Genomic DNA, 23,747 nt, shown 5'->3' with positions numbered 1-23,747 from the left:
TAGACACAGGAGGCACTAACTGAGTAGGCAAGACACTCCATTGCCAGTCCATGAAGAAATGTTAGGAGGTCAGATTTTGTGAGAAGTACTATTCACAAAGCAGACAGATTTGATCTGGTCACCATTTCCTGCAGGGCATATTAGGACACATGCCTCTGCTCTATCAGCAGGGTCCATGGGTGACTCACTCCAGTTCTTCCTGGTATCCTTCCATGATTTCTGATACTGTGTCTGGGAGAAGGGTGGCCTTCTGGCATTCATGGCTCAGGAGGACAACCAAAGTGATGTCTTCTGGTCTCACTCCAATGAAGCCTCACACTGACTATTCCCGGGAGAATACCAAGGAACAGAGAGCAGTGTGCCAAAGGGCAATGATCTCAGATATGCTGGGACGAGCAGGTGTGGGCATGTGGTGGTAGGGGAAAAAAAAAAAAAAAACGATACATAAAACCAAACAAAATCAAGGACGTGTAAGGCAATGACAAATAATTAATCTTTCTACTTTCCAGGTTACCGAACTCTAAAGCTGTTTCAGAGGGCTGCAGTCCACACACTGGGGCCTTTCTGCAGGAGTCTTTGGAAACCTTCTGCAGTGCTGGAGTCTCTGAGGATAAGTTCTTCAGGGTACAAAGGTCACAATTTCCATGGTTTTTGCTTTATATAACTGGCTCCCCCTGGAGTTTTATTCCTGGCCAAACATTCTAAGGACTAGGACCTAGCTTCTTTGGGATGCCCATGATGTGAAGGGAGAGAAGAGAGGCCTCTGAAAACAAGCAACCCCCCCCCCCAGCAATCACTGATGTGTTCTCTACATGCAGTTAATATGGTTTGAGATACTCTGGCTTCCACAGACAGTTCTGTGCCTTTTCCAAATCCCACCCATCTCGTGGAATTTATTGTACAAACCATACGATGATACTAGATTACAAAGGTACAGTAAAAGAAGAAAAAAAACCTACTAATATTGATTATATTGTTCTGATTAATTTGCACCTAAGTTTGTAATTTGCATATGAATCACCTTCAGGAGTTTTATTACTAGACAGTATAGTTGCTGCATAGTGGATAAGTGTGGACCAAGTTGAAAACTGCAGCAGGCGTTTTTCTCTTTCTTTTTTTGGTTTTGTCACTTTGTCCTTTCATTTGCTCTACTTAGTCAAGGAAAAAGGTAGGCTCCAAACCAAATAAGCTGGACTCCTTGATGTCTCTGACAAAAAGAGCAGCAAAATAGATTTTCCGTTTGGCGTTTTACCTCACCACTAACTCGCATCACTGAGAGCATCTGCAGGAGAGAGTTCAGCAAACTCAAGGTTTCTCTGGTTGCCAAGCTCTTGGGAATAGAGTGCTTTCTTTTAAAACTTGGAAAGACACATTCCAAAGTAACTAGCCATTAGATATGACCAAGCACTAAGCTGCATAACTAGGAAAGAAGAAAGGAGGGGAGGAAAGAAAATGCATAATATAAACAAGAAAAGACAAAACCTTAAAGAGGAAGGAGAAAGGAAAACATTTAGATTCTTTGAGTGATGGAAATAAATACCAAAGCTATTAGTTTCAGTTCAAAGAACGTATCACTCTATGCTGTTTATTATCTCTTGAGGATTATTTATTTTATCTTAAAATATCCACAGCATAAGAGGGGTCCTAGAGGTAAGCTGCAATGAAACTGACCTGGTCTGGAGAGGGCCTGTGGTTGGAATGCTGTGACCTCCCAGGAGACCGGTGGTGGTGGTGATGGTGGTGGTGGTGGTAATGGTGATGGTCTTCATCGTAATTGTCTGCCATCAGCTTCATCCTGTTCTGGGTCTGTGCAGAAGGAAAACCAGAGAAGGAACCATCAGGAGCGAGACAATGAGCCCAATAAAAACAGGGCACAATGACAGCACCTAAAGGAGAGCTCCGTTTATATCAATCCAGAAGTTCTCATTTTCAGGCACATTGAAACATATATAATAAAGGAGCTACGCCATTAGCTTTGGTAAAGGAAATTTTAATCACACTCTTGGAACTAGCTACGTAGCACCTGTACATGGCAATGTGCTTTTTAAGACAGAGACAAACACATGGTAAAGTATAGGCAAAGAGATCCAGAGTGGACTTACAATCACAAGGTGCCCATGGTCACAACCTATACTCTAGCAAAGGCCCTCAGGAGGCCCTGGAAGCAATGCTGGGAGAGAGATGTGTGGAGACACAGAATGACAAACATTGCTCTCACAGGACAAGGCGGGGAATTGCACACCCAAACTGCCAAATGCAGGGGCACTGATGGAGACTGCTCACTGCTACAATGGCGACTTCTCAGGAAAGGGTGGCTACAGCTATTTCAGCTGCCATTGTTCTTTGAGAGAATTGGTGCAATGTTGGTGGAAAACAAGCTGAATGCTCTAACCATGTAGTGCACATCACAGGGGAGTCTCAGAGTCATAGTTAAATACTGAGAGCCACAGGCCAAGAAACAGAGCAAGGATGAGCTGGCAGAACAAGTCCACAACAACATAAACAATGCCCAAGGCCCGCTGAAAAGAGAAGACATGAGCTAGCCCGGAGAGTCAGAAACTATGAGTTTAAGGATAGGGCCACCTAGTTTCAAGAGTTGCTCCACCTAACTTTGCAGGTTGTAGTATCCTAAGGTGATTAACTGTCCTAACCTCAATATCCTTACCTCTAAAATGGGTGTGATCCTTCCTGGGTTGGCTGAGGAGCAAGTGCCAATCAAATGTCTTCACTACCATTATTGTTGCCATTTTTTTTTCCCTGTAAGAATATTCTCCTTTGTGCATGCTGGCTCCTTTGCCTGTAATTCCTCTCCTTGACCCCCTTTTTTCATCCTAATTCCTGAGCCTCACTGATTCACAGCACTTTCTCTAGAAGCCTACTCTTATCTATCTGCCTGTCTCTCTCTCTCTCTCTCATCCATCTATTCATCTGTCCTTCTAATCTATCTATCTATCTATCTATCTATCTATCTATCTATCTATCTATCTACCTACCTATCAATTATCCATCTTTCCATTTAGACATGCTGGGGATTGAACCCAAAGCACTGTAAATACTAAGCATATTTTCTACCATGGAGTTACACCTCCTCGGGCCACAGAAGCAGACAGCAAGCTGATACTGCTGCAGTGACCGGAAGGGTAAAGGGTGCTGCTATGCTAGACAGGGGCTGCGTGTCTTTCTTCAGGAGAAAAGGTCACCGAGAGTTGAGGACATAATGTAGGTTGCCATAGCGGTCCCCCTGGTGGTTCAGGATGACAATGACCCATCAGTACCCTCAGAGCCTGAAGTTGGAGGTGTTTGGAGCTTCCAGCCAGTCAGAATTTTATTGTGCAAAATAATAATTATTTAATAATAAAGTTTTATGGACCTAAAATAGTGCATGCTCCCAGTATTTCTCATACACAACTGTGGTTTCCAAGATTTCCTAGTAGGAAAATCACTATTGCAATTTGGCAGCAGTAAAGGAAGACATGGATTTTAGCCCCAAGAGCCATTTCTTGACAAACGGCATGGACATTTCTGGGTCTTCTAATTTTCAATCTCTAAGCCCCCTTTCTTGTTTGGCCACTACTAGTAAAGACAGCAAACAGCTGAACAGGTAGAAATAGCTATCCCATAAGTACACAGGGTCTGTTAAGTTTTGGAAACACCTCATGTTCTGGCTCTACCTGCCAAAGGATGCCTTGTGATTTATTCATTCCATCTTTTCAAACGTGTACAATATTTGAAAGGTCCCAAAGTGAACATAAAAATGCAAGTATATGATAAAATAATAAAAATATTTTTAAAAAGACCCACTTAAAAACTAAATTAAAAAAAAAAAAAAAAGCTCAGGCAAACTTTGGCAGTCACTAGCTTTTCCATTCTTCATGTCCACGTAATGCATCAGAAGACCCAACGGACAAGTCAGGCCTTCGAGCAAGAGCAGGGCAGTAGAGCCCTGTGGGTAAGATCCCTCTCAGTCCTCCTGCCATCAGACATGCGATGTCGAAGTTCAGTGTTCACACCTAAAATTCCAGTCTTGCCACAGGGGGCTGTACTTTTGAACTCATGGATTAATAAATCTGGAACGGTTTCTTCCAAATAGAATCAGGGGGCCTGAAGTGAGCTATGAGACCCGTGACAGTGGCAGAGGAAGGGGCAAGGCCAAGAAGGAGTGATGGGGGCTAGATGAGCAAATAATAACACTGCTATTGTAAACACTGCGATGCCCTTATCCTCCAGGGGAGCCCCTGTGACTTTATGAGGTCATCGTCTTACCAGCCACAATGCTCAGGCCCCTACCTTTGAACTGTGTCCCATAAAAGAATGCACGAGCTAAACAAGATGCTCTATGCAGCCCTAAATGTGTCTGCCGAAATGAGGTGTTGGAGAGTAGACTTGTCACGGGATGGGGACTGTAAATGAATGATGTCATCTTTCCAATTTGGTGCTGAAATATAAATAAACCACATTGTTCATATGAATACCAGATCTGGGGGAAATGTACACAGAGCAATTGTGAGCGGAAGGGGCTTCTTTTGATTAGTCTGGGAGGAGAGGAGGGTGTGAACCAGAGGTGAATACTTGAGTTTGGTCTGATACTTCAGACTGTTTTTATTTATCTTGCGAGTAACATATCTCTTAAACTGTGGCCGATTTCTTGCAGCCTGGGTGATCATGTTATGTCCCATAGCACAACGAAGCAAGCTGGCTCCTTTAATGTAAATCGAAATGGGCCTCTTCTCATAGCCCACTCTGTAATCCTCATTGCTCACTCTCATCCCAGTCCAGTTACATTGTTTTTCTACCACACAAAGAAAATTCTGGGAGGATAAGAAACACTAACCAACGCTCCTTGCTCCTTAACGGACAACAAGGAAAGACTGCAGAAAGCTTTACCAAGGCTCCCAACAAGGATGCTAGTTGCTCAAAGGCCATACAGGTTTAACAGTGGCTTCATTAGCATGGCTTGTGTCCCACAACCATAGGATACATGGAAGGTCCACCACGAGCAGGTCTTCTGAGCGGACCTAACTGGAAATCCAGAACAGCTCAGGGAAGTTGGAGATGCATACATAGCATAGCACTTAAAACATGGGACTCGTTTAGTGATTCACCGGGGCCCATTTTCACTTCATCCCTGACATCTCTGTCAACCTGAAGCACCCATCTCTGGGCCCCGTATCAGACTCTATTTGCTATATACTGCATTCCCACTGCTAAGCCATGCCTGCATGTTCTGTTCCTTTTTTCTTCTAGAAACTGTCTGTTTCTTTGGGGCCAATGCCTCATAACGGCTTTCCTTTTGCGAGCTTGCCTATCACAAGTATGTACCCATTAGCCAATGTGACCCGAGGTCCCTAGTACTCTGAATTTAATGTCTCCAGAGGCTCAGAGGCTCCCACAGCCCTCAGGACAAGATCTTTGATTCTCAACTTGCTTACAAGTTTCTTGTTAGGTAACCTAGCTAACCTCCACTCTGTTTGCCTTCTCTTCTGCTTTTGGAAGCACAGTTTTCTGTTCCAGCCTTGCGCTTCATCCTTTATCCTTTTACACGAGCTACACCCTTGAGTTCTTAAGCTCTTAGCTCCAAGGCAGTCACCTCTAGATATACCTTTCAGAAGCACATATCACAAGGAACCATGTGCTCTACTGTCTCTCCTAGAACCCTTCACTGGCCCATTTCCAACCCCCTGCCCATCACAGTGCTTACCCCAAAGGATGGCAAATAACTGCATGTTGGCTTGGCTTCCTCCACACTGTGGTGAGGATCTCTTGGAGGAAGTACTATGTCTGGATTACCTTTGTATTCACCACCTAATGAAGAGTCTAGCAAACGGGTGTCATCTCTGTAAATGGATGTGTGTGTGTGAATGAGGAGGACACAGGCTACCTTGGGACACATGAGGGAAAGTATGCGGTGGGAGGCAGTGATGACCCTGCTGAGCATTTAGCTTTAAACTTTCCCTGATGGGCTTGTTGTTGTTGTTGCTACTGTCTTCCTTGAGAGTGGATGGAGAGGGGTAAATGAAGAGCTCTTGAGCTACTAGCCACATAAACTTGTTCTTTATGAACAGGTAAAGTGGGCCTAGAGCCTATCTGCCCAATTATCTCATTATGAATAAGGAGTACCTATATCTTATGATGTGCATTTCCTTCCTGTCCCCTAGGCTTTGAAAGAGCAAGGAGACTTTGGAAGGCTTTTTACCAGTACCAAAAGTCAACCTGAAAAATCCAAACTTTATCCATTAACTAAAATCATTGGGTGTTGTATGTACAAAGGTGCTAGATACTGTATCTTCTCTGACATTTCTGAACATTGTATTCTGGGAGCTTTCAAATGAGATAAAAATCCTTGATTGACTAGTAGAAGATATCATAGCTTAATCACAATATGTAGCTATAAACGTGTAATACTAAAACTTCACATATATCTAACAAGGTGGCAATAAAGAATGAAGCTTTGATCAGTCACCCAGATGACATTAACACTGAAATCCACATAAATATGGTTTAAGGAAGAAGAAAAATGTATACAATAAGATTTCTTACCATGGGAAAGGAAGATAACACTGCACTTCAGTAACTACATTTTTCCTCTTGTAAGCTTTGTTTTCTCCTAGTTTCCCAGCAGGGGAATCTAAAACATTCCAGAATTTTCTACATGTCTCTTTCTACCTAATCAGATCAAAGCAGCAGTTCCTGTCTATAAGTAAAAGCCGGGAAGCCAGTTGACAAACACAGAACAAGAAGGACAGACGGAGATTCTTCTGAATGTTCATGCAGCTTAGATGGCAATGAATCTTAATTGTGTAGGATCTGGCTTCCAGTGATGATGTTACAGTGGACAATAAAGAAAGCAAGAGGTGGCAAAATTGTAGGAATGGACACAGCTCTGTATAAGAGTAGGAGTCATGAGTCAAATGTCTGCGATGGATAACTGCTCAAAAACACCACTTAGTATTCTCTGAACTACAGTGAGTAGAAAATAGTGTGCCAGTGTGTAGCTAGCATGTACCTATCAAATCCTTACTGGGGACGGGGCTGAGGAGATGGCTCAGTTAGACACTGAGGAACAGTAGCTAAGCTGACCTCTCTAAAAGCACATGCACACAAGAAGTTGCACACACACTCATACTTTTGCACTTCTAACACACACACATACACACACACACACACACACACACACAGAGAGAGAAAGAGAGAGAGAGAGAGAGAGAGAGAGAGAGAGAGAGAGAGAGAGAGAGAGAGAGAGAGAGAGAGAGAGAAACCATGTTGAGACAATGATTCTGGGTTTACTTGGCTATGAAAGAGAGCTCCCAAGCCCCTACTTATTCACCTAGTGAAGGGAGGACCAGGACAAGTGCCCAGGTTTGTGGTTCCAGGCTCTGACAATAGTCAGGCCCTAGGCTAGCTGCAGAGGCCAAAGCAAAGGTAAACAAGACATGGGGAATGTAAGTCTGCTCTAGATCCCACTATAGCATCATGAAAAGAGAATGAGAGGGAAGGGGGAGGTTTAAATAGATAACCAGAGCCAGAGAGATTCCCCTACAGCTGAAGGCAGAGTTACCACGTAGGCTCCTTTACAGCTAGAAGCTGAAAGTTGGCTTAGCTACGAGTGTATAAGGAGACAAAGACAGCCAGGTGCCACAACAAACTGGCCTTCTCCTGACCTTGAATGAGAAATGCCACTTAAGACATGCTATGTGGACGTTCCTTTTTTTACTCCTTCATTAAATATGGAAGAAGCAGGAAAAAATTAACTAACTGAACGAACCACTCACCTGCTTTCTGGGAAGGAACTATCGGTTTGGTGTATAATGCAAGCAGTTTAGGATGGAACCAAAGCTGAATGCTATGGAGAAAATGTGCCAGGATCTTGGGCGTCTGTTTACAAGTGTTGGCTGACCCTCTCTCCCTCCTACTTTCACTTCCACATTCTGCTATCATGCTCTTGTTACCACTTCCCAAGAAATGCAACAAATGCTATCAGAATTTCCTTCAGAAATCCCAGATGAAGTCTCACTGGATCGTCCCCACGCTCACACCTTCCTTTTGTATAGATTAGTATGCCCAGAGCTTGTCTTCCTCCTACAGATACCTACATTCCCTGTCTTGAATGATAGAGCTGCCGTATTCTCCGGAGAGGCAGCGCCTGCCCTGCACTCAGGCAGCTTGTTTCTATCAGATATTCATGTGAGTCCCACAGTGAACCAATTCCACAAGGCTTCTGCCTCTATGGAATGGGCAAGCATGGACACAAGGCTTTGAGCACAGGCCAAGCACCACAGGCAGGTGCTAATGCCTCTGTTCGTTTCTCTAGAGAACAGTAGTATTTCTAGATTTGTGGGTTTTCTTTCTTTTTCTCTGTCCTTCTTGCTAAAGTTGTAAGAGGGAGGTTATCCTCTCAAACAGCTTCCTGCTGCCATCTTAGGAGGCTGGGGAATTCTCTGAAACGTCTTGATAAGGATGCCATCCAACATCATCTCTGTCCTGCTACCAGCTGCACAGCTGCCAGGGGATGAGAAGGTGACTGACAGAGAGAACCCTACTCTGTCCATAGTACAGACGGTGAGTTCCCTATCAGAGTTAGGAAGAGCATGGGCATTTCCAGAGGGAGCCACACACTAAAGTCAATACTCAGCACGTTGTGTACATGGCCCCTGCCATGTCAGAAAAAAATACAGTCCTCTGTCATCTTAGTCACAGGGCACAGCAGCCCTGTGACCCAGGCTGGGGTGGAGGGGATACTTTAATAAGGACAGGAACCTGTGACAATGGAGAGACCGGATAAACGTGTATTACTGACAACTAGCCCATAGCGGCAATTCTTATCCTGGCTTACCTAAGGAGGAAACAGAGGCAGAGAGACCGAGGCTGATCTAGCTGTGGCATTCTTACAGGGTCCCTGTGTTCTACCGCTTGAACCTTTGTGGATTGGCTTCCTTCATAAAAAGGGGAAAAAAATCAAGTTTGGTCTGGAAGTGAGCTGGGCTTCTGGAGAAACTCCAGTCCGAGCATAAAAGAGAAGCAGCTCACAGGAGTTTAAAGTTCCTGGTGAGAAGGATGAAATCCACAAAGTCTTGTCTGAGGTTCAAAGGAGTGTCGTGCTGCTGACTAACCCTACTGTAAACTCACAAGTCATTCTCTGCAATCCGCAAGGTTCAAAGGACTGTGTGCTGTTCACTAGCTCTGGTATAAGCTCACAAGCCATCCTCAGCAATCCCTACTGCCCCTCGATGCTCCAACCCAGCACCAGAGGTTTAGATCTGGCTAACTTAAAGTGCTAGCAACTGCAGACTACCAAGGAATTCCTAACATCCTGAGAGCTGGTCCCTGCAGTGGTGTGTGGGGGAGGGGGAGGCCCTAGAAGTTTCCACCATCAAGCTACCAAGCTGAGCGCAGGTCTGTCGAATTAAGTAGTGGGCAGCACATGCTATACTTAGCTTTTAAACACTTGTAAAGTCCTCTTCATTCATTTATCTTACTTGTCACTGACAAGCTCCTCAAGGACTGTAACAGTATGCAGAGCATGAAGAGCCTGGGTAAACAACACATATTTTATGTGGAATCTAAACTGTTTCAACCCCGAGAGTCAATAGAGGGTCTCAGAAAAAGCCGGGACTCTTCTACTCAACTGCGAGGGGTTCTGGGCATGGTCTGTTCCGAGCTTCTCTACAAAGCAGACTGTGAGATCAAATATCATTAAAAAAATTAGTTGGAAAGAAAGGAGGACAGGAGGAGGGAGAGAAAGGGATGGAAGGAAGACGAAAAAGTAAGAGGAGGAGGAAGAAAGAGGGCACAAGAGCTACCAAGGGAGGAAGGGAAAAGCAAGGAAGAGGGTGAGGGATGGGGGAATGGGAGAGGAGAAGTGGTAAGAGGAAGGAAGAAGGAAGAAATGATACTGGTATGTGTATGTTTTATGATTTAGATTAAATTTGTGGTGATGAGGAAAGCCGGGATCTTCATTTAGTGCATAAATCAACAAATATTTGTCCTCACTGGCTGAGATCTCTCCCACCAGATTATCTCCATCCAGAGATGAAAGCCAAAGGATGCCCTTAGGGCCTGGCACAACGGAAGTGGCCAGGCCACCAGATGGGCACTGATGCTAGGAGCCCTGAGGCTGAGTGAGTGATCAACTGCAACTTAGGAAGCAGCCCTGATACTCTAAGATAAATGAGGGAGATCTAGATAAATAAACAGGAGCCCAAGGAGATGTCACAGAAGAGTCCCAGAGAGGACAGGGCCCTCTAATGGTTACATATTTACTTTAAAATGAACTCTACTAAATTATAGTGCCCACCTCTGTGAGAGCATCTAAGGAAAGTACACCTTTGTGCTCTGAAGATACAGAGAAGGGGGTCCTCAAGATGACTTGAGAAGCCATCAGCAGGATGAAAGAGTAAGGCAACAGCCTTGGTCTGCATTTCTGAGAGTAGCGACCAGACATTCATAGCAGCCCAAAGAAAATGAGCATATCCAGAAGAACGGCTCTGTGGCAGTGGGACATTCTTCCACAGAGGCTCTGACACTTGTGCTGAACAGGGAGACGATGCCATCTGGACCTGCTCCCAGTCCTGAAAGTGGCCAGGCAGAAAGGCAAAACCTAAGACCACGTCAACCCTTCAGAAGTAGTAATGACAGCATAAGGCGGTGGGGGAGGACATTGTGAGAGAGGCAGGGCACACATGTAGTAGAGGTGCTGGCCATGCCAGGAGGGAGGGAGGGAGGGAGGGAGGGAGAGAGAGAGAGAGAGAGAGAGAGAGAGAGAGAGAGAGAGAGAGAGAGGGAGAGACAGAGACAGAGACAGAGACAGAAAGATAGACAGAGACACAGAGAGACACAGAGAAACACATAGACACAGAGAGACTGACTCAGAGGGAGCCACACATAGCTAGTGCCTTAGACAAGGAGCAAGTCACTGTCCTAGCTGGTCTCCACCTTGGGTAAGGAAGAGGAAGAAATGTGAACAGGCTCATCCATTTTCCAGTCAGAAAACAAATGGGAAGAGAAAACTCACAGCAAGTGTCCCAAATACCAAAGCTCCGAAGCCTCCCCTGAGGCAGTAACTTGCCATGGTGGCTAGCTGGCTAGGAGTCCCTTCTTTCTGTTTGAACTGGGATATTCTTGCTGGCTTTATATGGCACACTACGAACCCACACTGACTAGGACTGATTCAGTCCTAGGTGGAAGGAGAGTCTGGGTCCCTTATTCCACACAGGGTGGGTTTTCACAGGCCCTTACAGATGATCAAGCAAGACAGCTCATCACTTGCAGGTCTTGGAGGCTCCTCCTAGCTGACACATTCCTCTAGCACGCAAACATGGTGTCTCATCTGTAACCTTACATCTCCTCCTCTATTTCTTACCACCCCAAACTAGAGACCAGGCCTAGGCCTGTGAATTTGACAGAAATCCAATTAAAAGAGAGGAATGGAAGGGGAATTCTCCTCCCACCATGTTCAGTCTCCTCATTAACATATCATATTACATCCATCAAATGGGTACCTTAAAAATATTCTCTTAGTTACCTTTTAAAAAATACCCCCCCCCCCCATTCTGGCTTCCTATAGCCCTGTAAATGAAATAGCACAAGCTCAAAGCTTGGACATACACCAAAAATAGAGATTCAAGTACACATGTGATACATGTATGCTCACAGACCCAGGGAAACTTGACTGGAGAAGGGGGGTGTTGTTCTTGAAGATTCTAGAGCATTTTAAGGTCTCAAGTCCTTTTCCTACCACCAAGGGCTTCCCAGAATACAGGGTCATTAACTGTTAGTGGTTGGATACATTTTTAAGTAAGAAAATTCACTTAGAGGTGGGGCCAAAGCTTCCAAAGGGTGAAGAACGTCATCGCTGACAGAATCAGGACTGAGCCAAGGACTCTTGTCTGTGGGCTGTGCACAGTTTCTGTCTGCCTTCCTATTGCTCTCCAAGTAAGGACAAGTCTGCCCTGCCTAAAGCCTCTATTACCATCGTCCAACCTGAAGACACAGTCGTGTGTTCTGAGCACTGTAGTATGAATTCTGATTCCATCTCCACAGTCCGGACAGTATTAACTATCTAGTCACTGTCTTCTGGACAGTATTAACTATCTAGTCACTGTCTTCTGGACAGTATTAACTATCTAGTCACTGTCTTCTGGACAGTATTAACTATTATTAACTAACTAGTCACTGTCTTTTTTTTTTTGGTGGCTATAGTGAGGTTAAAGAATTGTCCTTTTTCACTTGAAATAGGCGACTTGCTTCTCTAAGGGCATATTGATTTACTCTTATATTCTGTATCCTTTTTAATACCCAGAGGTTTTTATATTATGCAAGTCACATAGGCAAGTAATAAAACTAAGCAGGCCCAGAAGCTGATTAAAAGAGAGAAAACCTCAAAATCCTGATTCTGATGTTTCTTGGTTAATGTTACTAGAAATGTTTGGATAATGCAAGCAAACAGGCATTTTCACACTCTGTAAACTAAAGTATCAAGAAAACAGAAGGATTTGGGAGATGGCTCACTTGCTAGATAAGCAGGGGGATCCAAGTACAGAGTCCAGCAGCCATGTACACCGGGCACAGTCTTGTGTGCACCTGTACACCAGCACGGAGCCAGAAACAAGGGATCCTGGGGGCTTGCTGTCCTGCCAGCCCAACTGAAAACAGAGCTTTGCTTCCATAAGAGGAATTGTCATGGAGCATAAGGCACAAAGCTATACAGCGGGGCACATGACATCTGCTCCTGGCCTCTGCTTGCATGTACACCCCACACACATATGCACACACAATTTATATCATACACATTATAAATAGATCAAGCAATTGAATAAAGCAAATGTCCATTATGTCTTGCTAGTCCTACCTCAATGCATTAGTATGGAGACTCTGGGAGACCAGAGATCTTCATTTAATTTAAAGAGATGACTCAAAAACCCTACATTATTGGCTGCTTTATAGTATACATACAGTAAACACAGACAGAATCAATCACTTATGGACATTTGGGCGATTTTCAGCTTTTCTTTTGCCAGTAATACTTTAAAGAATACTTTGGCAAGGGAACAGCTTGCCTTCTGACATGAGTTTGTTCTCAACAAGGATGGATGCTTCAACATACCACAGCTGTTTCCATAATACTTTAGGAAAAGAGAGATTCAAGTGATATCCCTGGAATAGAATATAAACATTTTAAACTTGGGAAGATATCACCAAATTCAACATCCAGGCTGAACCTCTTTCCCTGGACTGTGCTTAGATGAGCTTTCTTTAAACCCCTTTCATCTTCAAATATCTTGTAGATGGGAAAGTATCCCGTAACTATGTTTCCCTTATATAACTTAAGCTGAGAACCTCCTGATTCACATGGCGGCCATTACTCTTTCATCAGCTAGAGACGGCTCATGTTCTTTTCCACTTTTGGGTCACTTGGAAGAGACTTTCTTACTTTCTACTGAGAAGAATTGTACTTGTTATGGACACCCGTGGGGCTGATTTCAGAAAGAGCAGAGCAGAAGTAAGAAGAAAAAGGGATGGAAGGAGAGGTACTTGGGGGCATGCAAGGGGCAGAGGCTCCGGGATGGCAGAACTCTCCTTACTGTGGTACACTAGTGTCTAATGGGCTCACCTGAAATAAACAGGATCAGGAGGGCATCAACTGGTTGGTGAGGAGGATGCAGCCAACCCTCTTTTCTTTAAGCTATATCTGGGATGGGTGGTGGTTGTCTATAGACTATTAGGACTTATGGCTTTATTAGTCAAGATAAAACTTCTCCAAAAAAGACCTCTGAGTTCTGATAAAGTCTAATTCACCCATGGGAGTGTCTTGTGCATGTCCAGCCACTCACTATATATGCACTGGGAAAAGGAACATAGCACAATTTTTTTTTTTCCAGGTGGGGTTTCTATTTGTAATGGTCCCCGGATGGTGACCTAATCCTTACACATTGCCACTAGAGATTGGAAACTAAGCACCTCGGGAGACAATTATTAAACAGCTTAAATATGATGTCTCCTGGTCTTGTAGTTACCTGGAATTTTGTAGTTTCATTGGAAGGCAGCTGTCCCACTCCTGCTCTTTCCAGTTTAGGGAAAGACCTTGTATCTTTGGATATTTGAATAAAGTTGTTTTACGTATCTCTGCTCTAACTTCGTCGCTTGAAGTCCTCTCCACTAGCCACATCCTCTCTCTTAGTACTGTCTGTACTCTGACACACACAAGGGCACTATTAGGTCAGAGGAACTCATCTTAAGAAATAATTTCTAGAATACAGTCTGGACCTGAGCTTTTACATATATTCTCACTGAACACTACTGAAAGACACTTAACATACTAATAAGGTCCAGAGGTTATGTTTTCTAAGCATCTCTTGTACAATGCTAAATTCTCATTAAATATAGTTCAGCAAACTTTTATCCTGATTGCCAGTTTCCCTGTTAGTCATACACACACACACACACACACACACACACACACACACACACACACAGACTTAATCTACCACTGTGAACTGGTACAAATGTTCTCAATGGCTATTTGGGTTGTTACTCTATATTCAAACTATGGATACTGTGAGTGTGTGTGTTTGCATGCTCACTCCAACATTTTTTCATGAAGAAGAAGCTGTACTCAGGGCAGGGGATGTTGGTGAAATGTTAATCACAGGGTCAATTAAAGAGGTTTTAATGTTAAATGATCAAAATTTCTTTTATCAAATGATTGAATGTTCATTATTGCTATAGTGGAATACTCACCAACCCTCCAAGAGAGTGATATATATTTATATTTATTAAAAGAAAAACATAGCATAACGTAGAGTTGAATGGGAAGAAAATAAAACTGGTTTATAAAATAAGCTGTTCATATCGAACAGTATTTAAGTGTACATGTAGTTTTTCAGCCACATAGGGAAAGGCTCCACAATATAAGCACAAAATACTGATGATCTTTGCTAGATACTTAGATTTCAAGACTATGTTTTGTCCTTTATTCTCTCTTATAAGATGTAGACATTTAATACCTGTCAGGAAATGATACATAAAATCACAATGATTTGTTCATACGGTACACAAAAAGATGAAGAAATGGAAATTGCTTCTTGAATTATGAAATGCTATGGTAAGCATTTCAGTTCTGAAGAAGACAGGATTTAGATTTTGGGGCGAGACGGAGAAGCTTAACTTTCAAGGACCCAGGCTTCTGGTGTCTTCTGTTTTAGTGATCTAAGACAATCCAGAATCAAATGGAGCCCCCTGACTAGCCTCTGACTAAATGGCCACAGTCCCACCCCTTTTCCCCCTGCTCCTCCAAATTCTGATGTCTCTTAGCAACCAGCATCACCAGTGTTTTTCTAGTTTGGTAAAATATAGGGACTTCCTCCAGGAGGTCTCAGTTAGAAATCTGGCCCCTTTCAAATACTAAAGAATTCATACTTCAAAACTGTAAGGAGAGGCATGGCTAGAGATACAAACACACAGCTGGCTAGAGAAGGAAGTGTCCCCGAGTCCATGTCAGGCTCAGAACCAAAGTTCCAGTGCCAAATTCAAATCCTCCCCCAAGAGCTCAGGAGACCTCATCTGGATCAAGTCACTGCCCATCTGAATTCAGCACTGTGGGCCAGAGGTTAGGAATCTCTTTGCTGGGTCTTTTCAAGTTGCGAGTACAGCTCCAAGCTCAGGAAGTTCCCAAGTGCAGCACTATAGTAATGTATAGGGTAAAGTCATGCAAGAAATATTTGTCTCATTCCCACACAGTCAACATGGTAATTATATAGGAGCTTGGACATTAAGGACCCAGACATAAAGGGCTGGGTTAAAAGTGTAATTACAGCTCAGAAGTAGCATGTGCCTGGGGACATTATACTACAAAACAACAACAAAGAGAGAACACACAAAATCAAGTGGCACACTGGGGTCTCCCCTTCACTATTTTTGGAAAAAATCCCATTAGAGAATAATGTACCATAATGACGATTCAAGAGCAGACAGGAGTTGGAAACTGTTAATAAACTAGGTCTTTAGTTCTCCAGCATTTTAAGGTTTATGGACCAAGGTTCTCTCTGAATCTCACACTTTATGGAACACTTTATTTGACATTTGCATTACAGAGAAAAACCCTTCAGATACCCACATCTTATAATTGCATAAGGAAAGGAAGCTATTAGTTTATTCTTGGGGTGACTGGGTGGAGGTGCCTTAACAAAAGAGCCAAGCCATACCCAACTGACTTCTATAAAGTTTATACGGGATGAGGACATGCCCTGGGCGGTGTCTAAGACTCAGCAAGCTCTCATGAGCTGAAATGACCCTAATATCTCAGGAGACATTTTATCATTAGTTGAAAATTCTGGTTCCAAGCTTGCTCTGTGCTGACAGTTTTCACATCACACTTGCTTGAGAGAGCAGAGTGATTCCCTGTTGTCTTGTGTATCAGCTAGAAATGGCTCAGTTGCTGAGCAGGGCCAACCCCTTTCTCTCTAAACCACTTAGCTCTTTCTAGCTTCATCCATAGAGTCTCTCTTGAAGATGGTCTGTCCCTAATTGCAATATATACAGAATCAGCTCTACTTTGGGAGTTCTCTAGCCAGGAATAGCCCTCTCCACAAAACTAGGTTCTTTAGCTTCACCATAGTTGAGCTCAAGATGTGCTCTTTTTAATTGCTGTAACTTGGAGTATCCTGGCGACTTAAGAGACTTAGAAGTAGAGTCAGAAGTCCTGAGCTTCTCTGGTAGGTGTGTGGCCAAGCAGAAGTTACTGAACCTTTGATTCAATTCTGAATGTAGCTATTTTTTATCTGTCTATATACGAGGCACCATATGGAAGCCCTGAGAAACTGACGTTCAAAACCACCGTGCTTAATATGTCTCTCTTCTCCCTTTCAAATTCTCATACTTCCTCCTCAGCAATGCCTCTCAGAGGGCGTGAAGCTTTCTTAATCATAAAGACCTTGGGTCTGAAGACTGGCATGATTTCGTACCAGCTCTGCCCCCAAGAAAATGCATGGTACTTTCTGTTTGCTTTGTGCTAGAACCAGTTTAACTCTTTTGCAGTTCACCAGTATAAAAGAGCTGGCATACTAACATCCCACCAACATTTCAAAAGAATGTTATAGTCTACCAAAATGACAAGTCTGCTGTCTCTTGTTTTCTTTGAGATTGACTTTAAATAAAGCACAATAACTGTATAAAAATGCAAGTGAGAACCAAGGCTCTACTTCAAATGTCTCTAGGTAAGGGATCATGTCCCACAAATCAATCAGCAGGACAAGAGATGTTGAGTGGTTTTGTTTGTTTGTTTGTTTGTTTGTTTTAATCTTACCTTGGTTCCAGAGAACCTTCAAAAATAATTTGAGTCTGCATATAGTGCACAGGAACTATTTTTGTCTTTGCAAGTCTCATTTTCATATGGAGATAGGGGGATAATTTGGGGTTCTGTTCTTGGGAGAAGCTGAAGAGCAGGTACAGATACGAGGCCATTTGTGACTACTCTCCAGACAAGCAGTGATGAGGAGCTACCTGCTTCTCCTTGTAGATTTGTCCGAGAGGATCCCTAACTCATAAAACCTACCAAGTACCTCTGCTGCAACAAAGAGTACATTATAATCATGGATACAACAATCCCACTCAAATAACTGCACTTATAACTCCAAGCGATTCAGTAACCCCCAAGCCGGGACAGAGCCATCCAGTTCAGTAGATTCCAGTGCATTAAGAGTGACTGACCGCCAAACTATGTGAGATGCTGATCAAAGAAAAGGAGAGGGATAATTGCTTCCGACCCAAGCAATTTGAGATATTCAACAGTGGTTTTCAGGATGCAACTGTCTGGGGCCAAAAGAGGAAAACCTATTTCCAAGCTTTTTTTTTTTTTTTTTTGGTGGATTCACCAGGAGTAGAACAAAATGATAGGATGTGCCTGAGGTGCTGCCTAAGTGAATGACCTGGTTCAGGAGTGTGGAATGCTGGGCTTACAGCCAGCTTTGGGCCCTTTCATTGAAAGAAGCAAAGACCAAGGTCAGTAGGCCACTCTGTCTGCTCCTGGCTGACTTCCTCTGGGCTCATGGAGTTGCCATTAAGTGGACTTGTCACACAGCCTGCAAACATGTTCCTCAGACAAGCTATGGCTTTCTGCTTCATCCACTCTTTTGGTCTTTGGTAAGAACCTTCATTTTCTCAACAGCTTGGTCTGGTCTTTTTTTTTTTTTTTTTCCTTTTTCTTTTTCTTTTTTAAAGTGGGAAGAAATTTCAAAACTCAGATATTCTGGTTTGTTTCAAAGACAACATTCTCAGCCATGGCCTGATACTTCCCTCCTGTGGGGGTGAGCCATAGTTGGCTGTGATTCATCCGTTTCCACCAGCTAACAATAAAAAATTATGTCCCATTCTAAAGAAACAAAAGAAAAATTATAGTGGAGTTGTGTATTTCCTTTCCTGTCCCCAAAGAGAATCTGAAGAATGGATTCAATATGCCAAATTAAGCCATGAGAACGTATCCATATCTAATAGGAATTAGTGCATGTTATAGCACTGAACGTGGCTTCAACATAATTTATATTCCAACTTCTGAGGCCCTGGGTTTAGCATGGTCTCCTTCCAGTGCTGACTCAGAAGCTATTGTCACTGTGTCCTCTGGGAATTCTTATCATGTGTATGACAAGCTGAAGGCTCCTCCTGTGACAAAAGAAAATTTCTTTACACAGCAGTAACACCCATGATCCAGAACTGGCAACTGATTTCAGGGATCCAACTGCCAGAGTGAAAAGAATGGCCAATTCTTTGCAAGTCTAAGTCTGTTGTTCTAGAAACAGGAAGCTTGATGATGAAGCCCTCTTTATCTCTGGCCAGAGTGGCATGTCCACCTGCAGCTTGGAAGGCTCGACAAGCAACTCTAAACCCTATATTTAAAGCAGGGAAGCTTAAGACTCCTAAACATTGGGCTAGCAGCTTTGGTTGGGTCTGTTCCACTCCATTTCGCATTAGACTTGCCAAAAGCACAAAGAGACAACTGGGACCTTTGCTCATAGTATCTGCTATTAAGATAAATCAGCAACACTTGAGTGTCCCAGCTTCATAAAAAACAAACCCTTAGCAATATCACTTCACTCTCCAAAACAACAACTCTTTGCTCCCCTGCCTCACCAAGGGTTGCATCACTAGAAAGCTTAGGATCTCGAGGCTCTTCCTGCAAACCAAATCCCAGCTCAAAAGGCCTCACAAGGCCTTGGCCCAATAGGCCTCTTACTGCCTGGACACGTATGATCAGGGGTGGGAGAGATGAACGTTCCTTTGCCAGAAGAGAAAGCACCATCCTAATCTGGGCTCTTTAAAAAAAGACAATGTGTGTTCTTTTTGCTTCATTTGTGGTACTGCTGATAACTCATGGTCTGGCACCCCCCCCCACCCCAAATTCCTCATTGGTCAGAGAAGAGTGGACTTTGGCTTATGTTGATAGGCTCAGTAGAGACTGGGCTCAACCTACAAACACAGCCTTACATTCTGTAGAAGCACACGGCAGCTCCACCTTCACATTTTAGGACTAAGACCAGTATTCCACACAGCTGTAGAGCCCTCACAGCTGCTAAGAATCATGTCCTGCAGGAAATGTTTTAAATAACTCTCCTCTGTGAGTCAGGTGGCAAACAATGGACCCATTCTATAGGAAGGCAAGTTGATCTGCTCACTCTTATCCAATTAGCAAGTGGAGGTGAGTCCAGATTACACTTGCCAGAGGAGTAAGCTTTGAAGCCTTCCCTACTCCCTACTATCATTGAAATCTAGACTCTTCCAAGACTGGCTATAAGGAAGATGCAACTGAATTCTGGTAGGGAAGAAAAGAAGTGATGGGTCAAGTTCAGTACAGAGCAGCTGAACTGGCGAACTGGCTCGGCAACACCATGCTTCAGCAACGCCACTCCTCACCTTACTCACCGGCAAACAGAGCCCCGTGATGACGTAACATCTGCCAATTGTTGTGAGGACTGCAATAAGTTAACCAAGAAGATGCCTCTGAGCCTGGCTTTGTGTTTATTTAAGAAATGTTAGCTGAGCTAATGGTCTGCAAATGATGTATCCTCACTACTCAACTGGAAGTACCATGAAAGCAAAACTGCCCCTGGCCTGGGCACCCTCAAAGTCACAGTCAGCTCTCTGGTGTCCTGCGTGTCATGAGTGTGCCTGTGCTGAGACAATCTCAGACCACCAAAGCTCTGAGGAGCTGGGAGTTTGGTGGCCCATCCCTGCCTAGAGATAGGCATAGAGCCTCCAAGAGACAAGTAAAGTGCGCTGTCCACGTTTCACTGAGTGCTGGGATCAGAACTGGACAAGAACCCCACATCCTAGGTCCACTTCTAGATTCTGAAATTTCCATGTCTGCCAGGACCTTCCTGATGAGGTGCCATCCTGTTTCATTGAAACAAGATTTGTTTATATTATTTTAATTATGTGTGTGTATGTATGTATGTATGTATGTATGTATGTATGTATGTGTCTGTGTGTTTTGGGTATGTGCACATGAATATAAGTGCCCACAGTGGTCAGAGGTATGAGATTCCCCCTGGAGCTGGGGTTTGCAGGCAGTTGTAAGCTACCTGATGTGGATGCTAGGAATTTGAACCCAGGTCTCCAGGAAGAGCAGTATGTGCTCTTAACCACTGAGTCATCTCTCTAGCCCCTCATTGAAACTTTTAAAAAGGTCAGCCACAGGGCCAAAAAAGCCCAGGAAGCCTGACAACAGGCACAGCCTGGCTTCATGACCTCTGTCTCCCTGTTACTCCTGGCACACAGAAGGCAGAGTTGATGGTCAGCCAGCAAGCTGTGTTTGTAATCTAAGAGTGGTTGCCCAAGAGAAAGGGGAAGTAAGGCAGCCACTAGATGAGCAGTTAATCAGAGCCCTGTATTTTGGCCTTCTGAGGTGTCATTCTTGTGAGTTCTCATTGTTTTCTGGGCTCATAGCTTTCCCTCTTATCTGACCTTGTAACCTTTGCACACAGTTCCATTCCCAGACCCTGTCAAGGATCATTAGGATGCAGACTTGGCTGGTTGTATACAACAGGCATTTCCTAATGACCATATTTGGACAGAGACAAGATAGTAAAGTTTAGGTTGTTGTATGCATTAGAATACACACACACACACACACACCAACAACAACAAATCTCATTTAACAGTGGTGTTGTAGGGTTCTGGCTCCCCCTCCTTGTGAATTCAGCAACTGCACTCTGGGAGTAGACTGAAGAACAGACTCAATCCTTCTGGCTAAGTATATTCACTGAGTGCTCCCTCCCTGCACCGTGCTCCACATGAGTGCTCCCACCCCACACAATGCTCTACATGGAACACCCTTTATTTAATATAAAATTTCTTTCAATGTATCTATCTCAGGGCACCTCCACCATGAAGGTGTTCAGATAACAGCACCACTATTTTTTTCACCACCATACCAACCATTACCCCACACCTCACGTTTCACATTTATATTTTCTCTCTTTTGTCCCCATCACTAGACGACAACTCCCTCAGGTTAGAGGTTTTGTTTGTTTTGCTCACTGTAGCATCCTCAGAGTCCAGAGCAGTCCTAGGAACATAGTACATGCTCAATTAATACTTGCTTTCCTACACCCTGTCTGAAAACCTCCCTAAAATGCTGTGTGCTTAGAATACAGCCCATCAGCATTAAGCAGTTGTTGGCCGGTTAAGCCTTAGCAAATGACAGGTGTGTTTGTAGGAGAGAGCTACTTCTCAGTTCTCCAAAATCCTCAATAAACAACCCTGGCCAGTAAGTCAATTTGGGAGCAGTAATTTTAAGGAACATAATTTTAAAAGGCTTCATATTCAAGTGTTCAATTATATAGTATGATTATAAAAGTACAAACTAGAAACAAAGTAAAATCCCCAGTGTAGGGGAATAATGAAAGTGGATCTTCTTCTGATGGCTTTCACGGACTCGGGAAACACACCCAAAATAAATGCGAAAAGAGATAAGAGAGATCTGCATTCTTCAGGGGGTCGAGTACTCACTCAGATGTGCACAGAGCATGGAATGTAGGAAACTATAAATCTTAATGACAGTTACTTCTGAGTGCTGAGGTTATGAGTAATTTGGGATTTTTTTCTTTACATTTTTTGAAGTTTTTTTGTTTTTTGATGAGCACATGTTATTTCTACGTCAAAATATTTATTTATATGTTCCCTACCATGGTAAAGTTCATATAGGAACTTTTGAAACACAATGAAGCCATGATTAAATTTTAACATAGTCTCTGAGCAGTAAAATCCATCAAAGATGAATCTGAAAATTGTACATTTGTGTTTCAGCTTATTGTAGAAAACCAAAACAAAATAACCAATCAAACAAACAAAAACAACCAATAACACACTCTGCATCTTCTTGAGATGGAATCAAGTAAACAGGAAGGGAATTTAGCTCAGCTCTACCTAGAGTTCTCTGCTTGGTGTCTGTCTGTCCGTGTCTGTGTGTCTGAAGCCCAGGGAAGTACAGACTGATTTGCAGAACAGTTCACATCCATGGCAGCCTGAGTGTGACTTGAACACAATTATGAAGGGGCGAGGCACAAAGCAAGTGAAAAGGGCTTTTCATCCAGTTTGAAGTTCAGCATCAGGAGGACACAAGGGCAGGAAGCTGGGGTTTTTTTTTTTTTTCCATTCATTTGAAATGATAAGGTGAAGACAGCTTGAAAGGACTTTTAATTATGAGGAGCAGGGAGGGGTTCAGGCAGGGAGGGAACTAAGGAGGGAGAGAGAGTGGGGGAGGGGGAAGGACAGGGAGAGAGATGTCAGAATCAAGAGAAGCCTTTACTATTATTATTATTATTATTATTATTATTATTATTATTATTATTATTATTATTATTAATGTCAAACAAAGAAAAAGAAGATGGAAAACCAACTAGAAAGAAGTCTTCCAAGCAATTACCCTGAGATTAAAACCCTACTGGCCATGGGCAGGTAGGCAGGTACCAGAATCTCAGGAAACCACCAAACTGAAAAGTCCTGATGGAATGCCTTGTGAAGAGGTCTGTGTATCCAGGAAGGGATACGCCACCCTCTCTAGTGTGCACAGGGAAGCCTCGGGTCCTCAGGGGGCAGCTGGAGCCAGACAGGGGGACTGAGAATGAGTGGGAAGATTCAGTAGGAAACCTTTCTGTGTTTCTCTTCCTCTCCCTTCCTCTTTCCCTGCTTCTAATTCTTTCTTCGCCCCAGCTCCTCTGAAAAGAAGAGCATGTGAGCGGTGTGGTTTGAGACCTGCTTCTCCCTTCCCCATAACTGGCCCTGCACATTTCCACTACTTTGTCTCGGCATCACTAGGGAGATTATTTGCACCTGGTTTTCAAGGGTTCCACAAGGATTAAATGGGGGGGGGGGAATATATTCCAAATGTCCTACTCCAGCATTAAGTTAAATGTAAGCATTCTAAGCTATTACTCCAGCCTAAAATGGTCACATGAAAGTTATGATGAAGAGCATGGCCTCTGTAGACATCCGGAAGCAGTGCCACCCTAAGACCCACAAAGTCAGCACAATATGACTGTCAGATTCCTTCTCCTTGAAACACCAGCACCTCAAGAAACCCAGCACCCCAGATGTAGTCTTTTGACCCCTATGAATCGATCTGGTGACTTGGGAACATCTTGGGAAACTTCTCTTAGCTCTGCTCTGGTGGCTAATGTGCATTTCGTTGGAGGCAGTCATGAAGAGGTTAAAGTTGAGGGGATTTCAAACATGTCTAATCCAATAAGAGGCTTGGTAAAACA

The 23,747-nt window shown here is 43.5% G+C and overlaps 1 protein-coding gene across 37 annotated transcripts in view; it reads right to left on the bottom strand.

The window, feature by feature from the left end:
* Erc2 (ELKS/RAB6-interacting/CAST family member 2) overlaps nt 1-23,747 on the bottom strand; it is an 856,263-nt gene that overhangs the window by 173,856 nt on the left and 658,660 nt on the right. For all 37 annotated transcript variants that reach the window (XR_383172.4, XR_001781112.2, XR_383171.4 and 34 more), the window contains one exon: nt 1,672-1,806. Coding sequence is in view for 28 of the 37 variants with exons in the window: in XM_006518931.3 (XP_006518994.1) it covers nt 1,672-1,806 (135 nt within the window). In the remaining 9 variants the exon portion in view is untranslated. The remainder of the gene's footprint in view (nt 1-1,671; nt 1,807-23,747) is intronic.

The sequence above is a fragment of the Mus musculus genome, chromosome 14, assembly GCF_000001635.26.
Source record: "Mus musculus strain C57BL/6J chromosome 14, GRCm38.p6 C57BL/6J".
NCBI lineage: Eukaryota > Metazoa > Chordata > Mammalia > Rodentia > Muridae > Mus > Mus musculus.
This window is presented reverse-complemented; position numbering and strand designations above follow the sequence as displayed.